Here is a 15,143-nt window from a genome sequence, read left to right as displayed (position 1 = left end):
GGTTTGGACCGGTTTTGAGACAAAATGTGATCCGATCCAAAATAAAAATCACATGCGGTTCGGTTCGGCTTAGATGACTATTCTAAAAAAATCCAAACTGATCCAATCCAAATATATGCGGTTTAATTTGGATCGGTTTTTGGATATCCAAAATGCAAAATATATATTTTTATTTACTTTTTCTTAAGAATATAATTTTTTATTAATATTAATATTACACATACACGGTAAAATAATAGGTTTGATCCAAAAATATATTTAAAGAAAAAAATAACTTGATTTAATTTTGTACGAATTAAATTGAGGGATTTGAACTTGACAAAAAAAAAAAAAAAAAAGGATTTGTTATTGTAACATTTTTCAAGTTTACAAACTAAATTTTGTCAAAAAAAAAAAAAGTTTACAAACTAAATTGAAAAGAAGGTAACGAAGGTCCTTTCTTAGAAAAATTGACACCATTGTTGCTGTAGTTCTCTTCAATTCTGCGAGCTGCAATGACGAACTCAATGGGTCCTCCACCCCCCAAAAACCCTAATCCACCTCCACTTCAAACCCTAACAACTCCTTCATCACCACCACCTCCTCCAATTCCCGTTTCATCACCTCCACCGTCCGATTCCACCACCAATTCATCACAACCACCGCAACCGCCACCGTCAGATTCCACCACTAATTCATCAGAACTACCGCAACCGTCCGATTCCACCACTAATTCATCACTACCTGAACAACCGCCACTGTCCCATTCCGACCTTCCACCACCACCGCCCCGCTCCGACCTGCCACCACCACCAGCACTGTCCCGTTCCAATCTACCGCCACCAACGAATTCCACCGATAGTCAAACCCCTAAACCTTCTCAAGGTGTATCCGTTCCGTACAAGATTCCACCTTGGAGTTCCGCTCCTTGCCATGAATTCCACCTTGAGGTTCTCAAAGATGGTTCCATCATTGATAAATTCAATGTGTATGTTTCCCATTACTTCAACAACAAAAAAATCATTTTTTTATTTTTTTTATTATTTAGGATTTTCTACTTCAACTGAAATTGTGTTTGTTGATTTGGTTTTGTAGGTATGAGAAAGGTGCTTATATGTTTGGGAGATTGGATATGTGTGATTTTGTGCTTGAACACCCCACTATTTCTAGGTTTCATGCTGGTATGTATGCTATCAACTATTACTAATTTTCGCTCTCAATTTCATGTTTGGTATGAAACTAGCTATGAAACTCGGACACATACTCGACACTGATATGTAGACAACTGTAGTAATTTAAAAAATGGAAGTGATTGTATGTAACGACAATGATGTTAGTGTAATGTCAATGCCACGAGTCATTGTCAGTGTCACGTGTCAGACACCCTTTGATTTGAAGTGTCGGCGATATACAGGAAACGAATTTACTTTAATTTAATCAACCATAATGGCAATTCTTCAATTTGATGTGTCGGTGCTACACATGAAACTTGTTTAATTTATTATATTTTGAAATTTTAAAATTGTAATAGCAAGATGATATATGATCATATTATACTTTAATTACACTTAGTTGATTTTAAAAAACATCTTATAGTGTCCGTAATTTAAAAAAGAAAAGTAAGCTCTCCCCTACCCTCCATCCAAACGTAGACTAAAAAATGGAAGTGATTCTATGTAACTATACTTGCTAGTGTCGTCTCAGCGTCTGGCCTTCAATTTGAAATGTCGATGCTACACAGGAAACTGCTTTAGTTTAATTCAATCAAATATAATGCCAATGATTACTACTAATTGTTATTCTTAAGTTGTGAAACTGGAAGTTTGAGACTGTAAACAGCTGGTAATCTTCATTGTATTTTGTGATTCAAATGTGACACACGCACACACAGATTTGCGTATATACCACTGTAGCTTGAGTAAGCATCATTATGTCTTACTGATATTCCAACTATGTCAGTTAGACAACAATTATTTGCAACACCGCAAAAATTTTATTAAGAAATAAAGAAAAAAATAATATAACATGGGGGACTTGCCCAAACAATTGGAAGAATATCCCGAGATACTATGATATACAAGTAGTTACTTAAGAATCAGTTAGTTAAGATCATTCTGTTATAATACAGATAGTGTAGCAACAATATACTACATGCATACTTTGTTTAATAACAGTGCCATTTCTTGACTGAACAATCTCAATGGCAAGATTTTTTTATTTTCTTATCCAGACCTCTTTACTTATTAGGACGACTACAGACCTCTTAACTAGCTAGATCATATCTCATTCTCATGTCATAACATACCACCGAAGCATCGTTAAGGATATCCCTCATAATCTTTTTCTATTTTATGGAGTATTCTGAATTCTTCAACCAGAAAAAAAGAATAAGCAGTTGAGTTATGCAGTTTTAGAAAATTGGACAGTGATTACTTCTTGTCATTCATCAAGATGATATAAATCCCATCTTAGGCTGCCCTATTATAATGCCAATGCGACCTGATTACACCCATCCACTTTGAAAAGATCTGGGTGACATATTAAACCTGCGCATTACATTTGTGAATTTCAGACTTTCATGAAGTTCACTCATGATTCTTACCTAAATTTTCAATTGTCTCTTGTTAGTTATACAGTTTAAGAGAAGAGGAGATGCATATCTCTATGATCTCGGGAGTACTCATGGAACCTTTTTGAACAAAAATCAGGTATTGCATTGTTTTTTCTCTAACTCTGGAATTTTTGTAATTCTTTAAATATTTGAGACATCAAATATGTTGTTGTGATCCTTCTGTTTGATAAGTATTTTCATTTGCAAAATATACCCTGTGACAGAGATACAAGAATTGTTACTTTTCCTTTTATGTCTTATTTATTTATTTATTTATATATTTTGGATTTAGAATTCCTCTTCCTTCTATTTCGTACATTTATAAATAAGGTATAGCAACGATCTTTACCTTGCAATCTATGCTACTAGGTTGATTAAAGGAGAGTCAGCTAAACATATTTGCTTGTGTTGCTCATTCATATATGCTTTTTCCTTAAATCTTGTCCAAACTCCTAAATCACAAACATAATTTCTCTTTTGTAAAAAAAAAAAAAAAAAAAAAAAAAAAAAAAAAAAAAAAAACCTTCATCTTCATTTTTTGCTACTTGGTTTAGATCTAATTTGTTTCCACCTGCACTGAGTGCTCTCTTGTTTTTCCCAAATAATATCATGTCTGGACCTAATTTAGCCTAGCAGAACTAACCTTGGCAACATTTTGTACTTTACCCTCGGGCAAGCAAGATTGTATGACCACCATTTTATTAACAGCTCTAAAGTTGACAGAAACAGCAAGATCAATTGATACTCACAGTCATTGCAATCTAGTTTAACATTTTCACCTGAGTACCTTTGCAGTTTTTTTTTTTTAAGAATTGGACCCAGCTGTCAGTAAAGAAAAATATTTGCAGATTTATAACTTTATACTTTGTTATAAACATCACTGACATAGCTCCATTTCCTTTCCTATTTGCTTAGGTGGAGAAAAATACATATGTTGACTTGCGAGTTGGTGATGTCATTCGATTTGGCCGGTAGGTATTATTGTATTAATTTTTCATTTTGCTCCCGTACAAGGCTTTTTGTGTAGTTTGTATTACTTTTGTTCTTTCTTGAGTCAATATTGGTTCTCTTTTTGTTTCTGATGATGTGATGGGTTTTTTATTTAACTTATTTGTGGTATAGTATCTATCTATTAGAACCTGAAAATTATTTAAACTCTGTGTGTCTATGATGAGATCATGGTTTTACAATAAATACAATGAACGCTTAATGGGTAAGCACTAGCCTAGGAAATTGTATACTCTAGGAATAATAACAATCAATCTAGGAAGTTGTACAATTAAAGGAATATCTTAAGATTCTTAATTTTAACAAAACCCATCAGTATTTATTAAGCAATTATAAAATTAGTGCTATCTTGTAGCTTAAAGAGGTATGTTCAATGGGTCCAGTTGAATTGGAATATGCACGGGTCATGTTGAATTAATATTTGATATTTAATCCCATGGTTTATTATCAAAGAGAGAAAAAGAATGAATCTCTCGTTTTCATTAATTGTAATGTGATCAATACAATGTTATTTATACAAAAGTAGAGATGTATGCTAGGAAGCGTAAGCTAGCAACTAGAGGAACAAAGCTCTAAATGATAACTTGCTGAGCAAGTTATCTCTATAACAGAGATGGAGAAGCTAAACTGTAATAGTCCCCCTCAAGTTGGAGGTTTATATATGTCAACTAAACCCAACTTGATCAATAGAGAACTGAATGGCTGAGGAAGTAAAGATTTTGTAACAATATGACAGTCAATCTCCAAATGCTTGGTTCTCTCATGAAAGACTGGATTAGCTGATATATGAAGTGCACTTTGATTGTCACAATACAAAACAGGAACCCTAGTGCATGAAATCTGCAGATCCTTCAAGAGATACAACAACCATTGAAGCTCACATGTAGCTGCTCCAAGTGCCCTATACTCAGCCTCAGAGGAAGATCTAGAAACTGTGAGTTGTTTCTTAGTTCTCCATGAGATCAATGAGTCTCCAAGGAAGAAACATTGTCCAGAAATGGACCTTCTAGTGTCTCTGCAACCTGCCCAGTCAGCATCTGAGTATCCCTGTATGTAAGGAAGTGATGATCTTGGAAAATAGAGACCTTTGCCAGGGCATGTCTTGAGGTATTTGAGCACTCTTAAGGCTGCATTATAATGTGTTTGGGTTGGCTGAGACAAGAACTGGCTCAATTGCTGGGTAATGAAAGTAATGTCAGGTCTGGTGGCATTCAAATACAAGAGTCTACCAACAAGCCTTCTATATGCAGGAATGTCTGTAAAAGGAGGAGAATCATCATGATAGAGCTTAATGGATGGATCTGAAGGAGTGGCCACAGGTTTAGAGTCCAAGAAACCTGTATCAGATAGCAAATCCAAGCAGTATTTCCTTTGACATAGTGAGATACCCAGTTTGGAATGAGCAACTTCCAAACCCAGGAAATATTTGAGCTGTCCCAAATCCTTGATTTTGAATGAATTGTGAAGAATGTTTTTAATGAAAACAAATTCATCCAAAGAGTTACCAGCTAGTATGATGTCATCTACATATACTAGTAATGCAGTAAACTGATGAGTGCTATGTTTGATGAATAAAGAATGATCTGCTGCAGCTTGTTTATAACCATGACTAAGTAACAGAGATGCCAGTTTTTCATACCATTTCCTACTAGCCTGTTTGAGTCCATATAATGATTTAAGAAGCTTGCAGCACTGATTAGGCTTATTGGTGGCAACTCCTGGGGGAATGTCCATGTACACATCTTCTTGGAGATCCCCATGCAGAAAGGCATTGTTCACATCCAGTTGGTGAAGATGCCAATTGTTCAATGAGGCTAGAGCTAAAACTAATCTGATGGTGGTGTGCTTAGCTACAGGTGAGTAGGTGTCAAAGTAGTCTAAACCTTCTACTTGATTGTAGCCCTTAGCAACAAGTCTAGCCTTGTATCTCTCAATAGTGCCATCTGCATGATGTTTGACTTTATAAATCCACCTACAGCCTATAGGTTTAGCATTTGGGGGTAAATCAATGATTTTCCAAGTTCCAGTATTTTCAAGTGCAGTGAGCTCAACTTGCATGGCTTTCCTCCAACATTCAAACTTATTTGCCTCAGTGTAGGATTTAGGTTCAGTATGAGCATGAAGAGACAAAATGAAATGAGAATGGGGATTAGAAATATTATGATATGAAACAAAATTGCAAATAGAATTCAAGTGATTAGCAGATGCAGATGCAGATGCTTTATTGGAACAGACAAAATCCTTCAAGTAGGAAGGAGTGGTTTTATTTCTGGAAGAATGTCTAATTAAAGGAGGAATAGGTGCATCAGAAATAGGATGAGATGCAGGGGTGGTGTGAGAAACAATGTCAGTGGAAGAAGAAGGAAGATTGGTATCACAGTCAGGTGGAAGGGAAGAAGATGATGAAATGGATGTGAAATATTCCCAATCATGACTCTTAAAAGAGGGATTTGATTTGTAAGGTAAAATACATTCATGAAAAACTACATGTCTGGAAATGAAAAGTTCTCTGGTGTGTAAATCATACAAAATGTAACCCTTGAAACCTGACTTGTATCCCAAGAAAACAGACTTTCTGGCTCTAGTTTCAAGTTTGGTTCTATGACTTTGAATGGATGAAGCATAACAAAGACAACCAAAGACCTTGAAATCAGTAGCATCAGGTGGAGTATTATAAAGTAAATGGTATGGAGACTGATTTTGAAGAACAGGAGTTGGAACCCTATTGATCAAATAGACAGCATGAAGGAAAGCATAAGACCAAAAAGACAAAGGCAGTTTAGATTGGTAAAGTAAGGCTCTGCCTATGTTTAATATATGTTGATGCTTTCTTTCAACTCTCCCATTTTGTTGGGGAGTTTCAACACATGACCTTTGGTGCAAAATTCCTTTGGAAGCATAAAAGTCATTGAGGAGAAATTCAGAACCATTGTCAGTTCTGATGATTTTAGGTGTGACATGAAACTGGTTATCAATCATAGCAACAAAGTTTTTGACATGAAGGGGAACTTCAGCTTTAGATTTTAGTAAAATGATCCACAGAAATCTAGTGTGATCATCAACAATGGTGAGAAAATATTTGTGTCCATGAATAGAGTGAATTGCAAGAGGACCCCATATGTCAAAATGAAGCAACTGAAATTTACTATCAGCATGTGAAATACTATGAGGAAAAGGCAATTTCTTATGTCTAGCAAAATGACAAATGTCACATGCAGCTTTATTATCAACAATAATAGTGGGATACAAATGAGTCATATATGAGAGTCTCTGATTGGACAAATGTCCAAGCCTGAAATGCCACAATGCAGATTCAGGTATCCTAGAGTTATCAAAGACACTTTGAGACTTAGAAATACTAGAATCAGAGATATTACAAGCACTATGTGCCAATTTATTTGGTAAAGACTGAAAACTATGAGGAAGTTGCAGCTTTTGATTGTCAAACTGCATAGACAACTTGTAAAGACCATCTGACTTATTACCCAAACCAATCATCCTCTGTGATGTCACATCCTGTATAATACAACTATTAGAACCAAAATTGACACTACAAGATAGAGATTCAGAGAGTTTTGAAACAGAAATGAGATTAACTTTGAATTCAGGAGAGTACAAAACATGAGTCAGATACAAATGAGGAGTAAAATGGACAGTTCCAGCATAATGCACATATAGAGAAGTACCATTAGGAAGGGTAACAAGAACAGGTTTGATTTTGTAAAATGAGGTAAAATGAGTTTTAGAGAAACATATGTGATCATTAGCTCCTGAATCTATAATCCAGACAGGCATGGAATTCATATGAAGAGAACAAGAAAAGGCACTATGTATACCTGACTGGTAGGTAGCAAGAGGAATGGATTGAGAAGAAGTAATTTGGTTTGAAGTAGAGGCAGAAGGAGGCACAGAAGGGGCTACAGCTGCAGGCAATAAAGTTGCTTGTTGAAGTAGGCTCACAAGGTGCTCATATCTGTCTTGAGAAATACTGAAACCTGAATCACCATTCCCCTGCTCAATGTTACTTGTATTTCCAGTTTCAACTGTAACATTGTTAGTAGATCCATGAGAGAGAGTATTAGAGTTTGGTGGTTTATTTGAGTTTGGGAATCCATGCTTCAAGTAGCATGTGTCTATGGTGTGATTAGTTCTATTGCAAAAGGTGCAATGCCTAGAAGAATTCTTCTGGTTACCATAATGACCTCTACCACGACCATAAGGCTTCTTAGAGTCAGTAGCATTGACCAAAACATTGGATTCTTCAGTAGGAAGAGGAAGTATAGGTGCATTATTACTCTCTTCCTGAATCACCAAGGAATATACTCTGTTTAAAGAAGGAAGAGGATCCATGAGCAAGATCTGAGTCTTGACAACGGAAAATTGTTCATTCAAACCAACAAGGAACTGCATGATTTGATCTTCAACGCGGTATTCATGAGCAAGAGTTGAAGATTCACAACGGCATTGGTGAAGACATGAGCACTTTGGAAGAGGCCTATGTGAATTAAGTTCTTCCCAAAGTGCACGCATTTCAGTAAAGTATTCTGAAACCGTTTTTGTTCCTTGCTTGAGGTTGTTAATGGAAGAACGAAGAGTAGAAATTCTGATCCTATCAGCTTTGGAGAATCTCTCTTTCAGATCCTCCCAAACTTCTGATGCATAATCATAGAAAACAATCGTTTGAGCTATGGATTCAGAAACTGAATTGATAATCCATGAGTGTATCAGATGATTGCACCGTTCCCACGCTGCTCTGTTCAAATCCAGAGCATCTGGTTGTGGAAGAACGCCATTGATGAAGGCGAGTTTGTTCTTCGCTCCCAAGGCACGCTTCATGGAACGACTCCACGCTAAGTAATTGGAGCCATTGAGCTTAGGAATGATAGTAACCGAATTTGGACCTTCGCTCGGATGAACATAGAAGACCGATTCAACATCTGGTTGATTCGGTGCAGCTTGAATGATGATAGGTGCTTGACGAGGAGGCATAGTGCAATGTGAAGAAACAAGAAGAAGATAATGCGTAAAACGCAGAAATTGAAGAAGAATTCACCGATTGAAGCAAAGAAGAAGAACAAAGAAGCTAAGAGAAAAAGCTTCAGTGAGCAACAATGGCGGAAAACAGAGAAGAATCAAAGGTTGAAGATGAAGATTGGAGCGGAAGCAACCGTAACAGAAAACGGTTAGGATCGAAACTTCTCTCTCAAGAGAGAGAAATCTGATACCATATTATCAAAGAGAGAAAAAGAATGAATCTCTCGTTTTCATTAATTGTAATGTGATCAATACAATGTTATTTATACAAAAGTAGAGATGTATGCTAGGAAGCGTAAGCTAGCAACTAGAGGAACAAAGCTCTAAATGATAACTTGCTGAGCAAGTTATCTCTATAACAGAGATGGAGAAGCTAAACTGTAATATGGTTTTCCATCGGGATATTTTCATTTCAGATTAATATAGTATAGTGATTGGATTGGGCCATGCATTGTTATTCTTCAGTATATTTTTTTCTGCTTCTATACCGTTTTAATTTTTAATGGTTTTTCTGGTTGAGTACATCTCATTCTCCAGCATTGTTTATTCTCTTCTTTCTCAATAAGTTTCTCTTTTCTATATGTAAAAGAAAGACCTATCAAATGTTACTCTACTTATACTGAATTACAAGCTCTTAAAAAGTTCCAATAAGAATAATCCCACTTATGTTTCTTTTTATATTTTACTATGTTCATTAAATGATAACTGTAGCGATGAAGAGGATTGGATTGAATGATTTGTTATTTACGAGGAACATTGTTTCTTGATACATGTTTCCAGTAGTCATTTTGTATTTCATTTACAGGTCAACTCGGATGTTCATTTTTCAAGGACCGTCAGAGTTAATGCCTCCTGTAAGATCTGATCTTCATATGTTTTTTCTTTTTTCATTAAATTTAGCGCCTTTCACCACTAGTATTTGATAATGTGTCTTGATATCTGTCTTAAAAGAATGATAAAATGTCATAGCTGAAAGTGTTTTTGTTCTTGGGACTACCGAGTGTGCTTTATGGAAGTTATTTTCACTTTCACTAGGATTTTTTTGTCCGATAAAATTATGCCTTTAATAAATCAATGTTGGACTCCCTTTAGAGACAACCTCTCTTTAGAGGAGCCTTATCCCTATTTATATGGTTTTTGATTTAGCAAATACGTTCTCCACCAAGTTAAATTACCAAATAGGCGAATATCAACTTTCACTTTAATTACTGCGAAGTTGAATATATAGGGGGGCACGTGGAAAATTTATCCAGCACTCCCTAAGCTATTGTGTACATTATGTAAATCTTCACTTGATTTATTTTATAGCATCCTTGGTGTAAAAACATTATATTTAGGGGGGAACATGTGTTTCATTTTGCATGGATTTCAATTTCCATACTTCTGGTGGACAAATTTTCAAGCATGGTTTAGAAATTAATGAGATGGGTCCAAGTAGGGTTTATGATAGAACATTATGGTGTAATTTGGTCCATGTAGCCGACCCCTCTTAGTGGGATAAGGCTTGGTTGTTGTTGTTGTTCTTTTAGACAAATTTTCAATTAGAAATAAAGCCAGGGCCAATGTTTATTTTATCTATTATCATTAATCATCAACATGGATTGACTATTATTCCAACCTTTAGTTAATTTTCAGAAATTCCTAAGGCATAGCTCTATTTTTCATTTTCCAGTTTCCGCCTTATATAATTAATTAACAAGTATGCATTATTATTTATTGGGTCATGCTAACAAAGGGCACTTGTTAAGAAGCTAAAAATGGAAATAAGTGATAAATTCAAGGTAAAAAAGTCAATTTCTAAAGTTTAGAGGTGTTAAATGCACCATTTCCAAGATAAAGTTTCTTTTTTGAACTTCTTCAAGTTCCCTAAGGGCGCTTGTTAGCATTTCCCTTGTTTATTATGCACCAAAGAGTGTGGAGCATTTAACAGAAGGTGAAAGTTGTGAACAGGGAAACAATGCCTTTACCGTATCATCTGAGAAAGAAAATTTAGAATAAAATTATGGCAATAAGTCTGTCCATATAGAGAAGCCATGCTGGAAACTCCTAACGCAATGGACGATAATTCTATATTTTAAAATATACGGCTATGACGTACTGTAAACATTTTCTTTTTTATTTGGCTTGTTTTGAATGGCATAGGTAGAAATCAATAACCAGTTAAAATGTTACAGAAATGAAGAGAAAATGAAAGAAAGATGTGAGATAGAATCTGAGAAAGTGAGAAGCTTCCTGTTTCTAGAAATTATTGCTGCAATTAGCATCTTTTCTTACTGGCTTTACTTTGTAGGAGGCTAATGTAAAACTTAAGAGAGAAATGAAGATGCGGGAAGCATTGCGAGATAGGGAAGCTTCACTCCGACGAGCAAAGCTGGAAGCATCTGCTGCCGAGGGTATATCATGGGGTATGGGTGAAGATGCCATTGAAGAAGAAGAGGTAATTGTGGAACAGTATATGATCTACATAATTCTTCCTTTGAACTACCTAATTATTCAGTCAAGTTTTATGTTAGAATCAACTTTAACGTGAAAGCTCAATTTGATATTTTTATCTTCTGATTTCAGGATGATGTTGAAGAAATAACGTGGCAGTCATATAAAGGACAGCTTACAGAAAAACAGGAAAAAACCCGTGAGAAAATAATAAAAAGAATGGAAAAGGTGTGTAATTATTGTTAATATGATTTCCTTTCCTGTGCTATGTTTTTCATTTATGAATTATAGTCCTCAAATAATGCTAACCTTATCGCTTAATAGACCTAGAAACCAGAGCAACTAATGCTCATTCTCACTTCTACAGTTCCTAATTGCTTAGAGCCTTTTTTCTTCTGCCATACTCACAACCCTTGTCTCCACCAAGATAATATTCCTAACGACTAAACTAAGAGGTGATATTGGGGCCTCATAAATTAAAGTAAATTAAAGCTGTAGTATGAAATGAATGGTTGATTCTTGAATATGGCGGTTGATATTTGTACCCACACAAATACAGAAACTTTCTCCCCTTGCCACTCAAATACAGTTCCCTAGTGGCCTTTTTTTAAGATGGTATACTCAGGATTTCCTGATATCTGTGTGCATTTTTTTGTGCAGATTGGTAACATGAAGAAAGAAATAAATGCTATACGGGTTAAAGACATTTCTCAGGGTGGATTAACGCAGGGTCAACAGACTCAGATTGCTAGGAATGAGCAAAGAATGGCACAGGTAATGTTGGAGAAAATTAATTAGACTAGAACCTTGCATGTTGATATTCTGTGTTTGTAAATGCTGTGATGCATGAGCATGTAAGCTGGTATAAACTGACATTTTTTTAATTGGACAGATATTGGAAGAACTTGAAAATTTGGAAGAAACGTTGAATGATAGTATTAAAGAAAGTTTAGGTGCACGTACGGGAAAGCCATCTCATGGGAAGAAGAAAGGTGCAGTGGAAGATGAAGAAGATTATATCAGGTATGCTAACATATCATCAATGGAAGTTGAAACCTCTTGGGAAGAATCTCATGCTTGTATTTTTTTTTTATTTTGAAATTCTGTGTTCCTTTTGGTCAATGTTTGACATGCTTGCTTGATTTTTCTTATACAACACGTGCAACGATGTACTTAAATATAAAAGGAGCTTTGATAATTTATATGCATTTTTCAGCGATGATGATGATGAGTTTTATGACCGTACAAAGAAAAAACCTCAAAAGAAGCCCGGTGACAGCCAGTCAATCGAGACTGCGGATACTCTTCTTGAAAAGAGAGATACCATCATGAAGGAAATGAGTGACAAGAAAGAGTTGCTTATGACTGAGAAGAACAAAGTGTTGCCAGAGACAGAGAGTACCACACAAGATGACGTTGATGATTCACTTGATGCTTATATGTCTGGACTTTCATCTCAACTAGGTGATTGTTCTCTTAACTTCATATATTATGCTTTACAGTGCTTTAGTGTATTTAGAAAGTTTTGTTTTGGTAGGTTTGACAATCAAATGAGCTTTTGCTTGTCTATAGTCATGTGCTTGCAACAATGTTACGTTATGAATGTTTTTACATGTAACCATGTTTTTAAAATTGTGATTATACGTATAGGATCATATGACCCAGTTAAGTTTTTCCTTCGTTTTCCAAAGTATTATAAGCTTTCTTCTGCTTGTTCTGAACTTCACTTATTACATATAAGCCTTCTACTACATATTTGATTTTTCTGTTTGTTCTCTTCCTGTAAATATTTTTAATAATCATATTAAATAAAATAGACATATGCAGCAACTGCAAAATAAATACTCAAATCCATGTAGAAAATTTTGTTTTTTTTTTTTTTTTCCTAACGAATATTCCACTTTCTACTTTTAGTTCTTGTTTTGTTTTAGTCCCTATAAAATTTATTCTTGTTGGAATTGATCCTTGACTCCTTGCAGTTTGTGTGTCATATTGATTTCAGTCTATATATATTGTCCATATTTTAGAGGCTAAAATCTAATGATCCAACAAAAAGGAGTACAGAGACTAAAACAAAATAAGAAGGAATTAAAACAAAAAGTGGTGTATTTGCATTCTAAAGCAAACAATTTTTTTTACAAGGATTGAAAGTGAAAAAGTGATGTATTTACAGAGATTAAAAAGATATCTATACCTTTTCTAATCCTACAATATGGTTTCTGATCATATGTTTTATGGTCTTTCACTCATGTCCTGATTTAGGTAGAATTTTGATTTTGACAACCGTGCATGTAACAGTAATACTGTTAAATGACTGTTTTATTTCTCGATATTTTCTATTTCATTTTGTGTAATTATGGATCTTGAGATGAAGATGGGTATTTGATTACTGCTCTTCTTATCCTTGCTGATTTCTTCTTTTTTGTCAGTGTATGATAAAAGTGCACAGCTCGAGAACGAATTAGCAACTCTTCAATCTGAGCTAGATAGGGTATCCTACCTGTTGAAGATTGCTGACCCAACAGGAGAAGCTGCAAAGAAAAGAGAGTTGAAAGCACTAGAGCCTAAACCAGAAAAAACAGAAGAGGTTGTCTCTAATATCAAGAAGAAACCACCTGCAGAAACTCAGAAAAGTAGTGAGCCTTGTGTGAAGGCAGATGACAATAAATCACATGTGGAAACCCAGAAAATTAGTGATGCTTGTGTTAAGGTAGATGACAATAAACCACGCGTGGAAACCCAGAAAATTAGTGATGCTACAGATGGCTCTGTTAAAGAAGAGAAACCTGCAACTACAACTGTAGATTCGGGAAAGTCACAACCTGACCATGACGGGTCGGAGACTGAGAATGCTGTATTTGTTGTCCCAAAACCCCAATGGCTTGGAGCTGTAGAGGACAGGGTTGCAGACGATAAGCAAAATCTGATAACCTCTCTTCATCCACATGAGGTGGAAGAATCCGATCAGTTTGTTGACTATAAGGACAGGAACAAAATTTTGGGCGTTGGTGATGATGCAAGCACTTCGTTGGAATCTAGAATCGAGTCTGCTGCTCCCGGTCTAATTTTAAGAAAACGGAAGCAAGTTGAGACAACTGGAACAGGCAGTGATGATGCCTCTCAGCAATCAACATCTTCCACATCAGGTGAACAAACGGCCGAGGATGCTGTGGCACTATTATTGAAGTACCAAAGGGGACTATATGCTGCTTCTGATGATGATGGGAGAGATGAAAGCCAAGAGAAAAGGCCTAAAAGAGTGCTTGGCCCTGAAAAACCATCGTTTTTAAGTGATGAGACAGATAATGCAACATGGGTTCCTCCTAAAGGTAAGCACAATTATGTTAATATTCTGACCACATGATTGAATTTTCATTTATTGAATGATCATACAAATCTTTGTTCTGTGCAGGACAATCGGGCGATGGACGAACTTCCTTAAATGATAAATATGGCTACTGAGGAGGACGAGTTACATCATTGTTCAATGGAAGAAAGGAGTTCAGGCAGAATATTCACCTAAGAATGTGCTACTATAAGTGGTATAACAGAAACAGAGCAGGTTGGAAAGTCTACCGTAATGTAGGTTGGCATCAACTTCATTTATTCCTCTGATGACATGCCTCCCTCGTGTACAGCCACATGATCTGAGTAGCGACTAGCAAGTTGCTTTTATTTCTATGACCAGTTCTGAATGAAGTGGCCTATGACCACCCAAGATTAGCCCAAAAAGCATAGATATACCAATGTACAGTTTGCTTTTCTTCAGTCCTTTGGAAACTATTTAAGCATGAGAAACATTTTTTCCCCTATAGGCTTGCTTAAGTACTAACAAACCTAACAGATTTTTGTTATTTTCATCCCGAGGAGAGTAAAATTATGTGCACAGGAACAAAGGAATTTGAGTTGTTTTATTTCATGAACAATCCTGAGAACTGTGGCAGTGCTCCAATTGAGCAAAGGTAGTTAAAGTCGAGATAAGACCGTGAATCGTAACACAGGTTATACATATAAAACGACATAGTTATTTGAAGAAAAAAAAAGAAATTCAAATCACACTCTTGATTTTACGTTTTGA

General features: G+C 35.7%; 1 protein-coding gene across 1 annotated transcript; it reads left to right on the top strand.

The window, feature by feature from the left end:
- Nucleotides 1-431: 431 nt before the first annotated feature.
- LOC146904627 (SMAD/FHA domain-containing protein) lies at nt 432-14,991 on the top strand. Its single transcript, XM_085727599.1, has 12 exons — nt 432-967; nt 1,075-1,160; nt 2,608-2,687; nt 3,506-3,561; nt 9,438-9,486; nt 10,923-11,069; nt 11,198-11,293; nt 11,726-11,839; nt 11,958-12,088; nt 12,282-12,529; nt 13,495-14,394; nt 14,478-14,991. Exons 1-12 carry the CDS (start codon nt 495-497, stop codon nt 14,525-14,527), a joined length of 2,430 nt encoding a protein of 809 aa, XP_085583725.1. The 5' UTR covers nt 432-494; the 3' UTR covers nt 14,528-14,991.
- Nucleotides 14,992-15,143: the final 152 nt, after the last annotated feature.

Source organism: Medicago sativa, chromosome 7, assembly GCF_051527215.1.
Source record: "Medicago sativa cultivar Bolivia chromosome 7, Bolivia_mono, whole genome shotgun sequence".
Taxonomy (NCBI): domain Eukaryota; kingdom Viridiplantae; phylum Streptophyta; class Magnoliopsida; order Fabales; family Fabaceae; genus Medicago; species Medicago sativa.
Note: the sequence above shows the minus strand (reverse complement) of the source record. Positions and strands in the feature narration are given on the sequence as shown.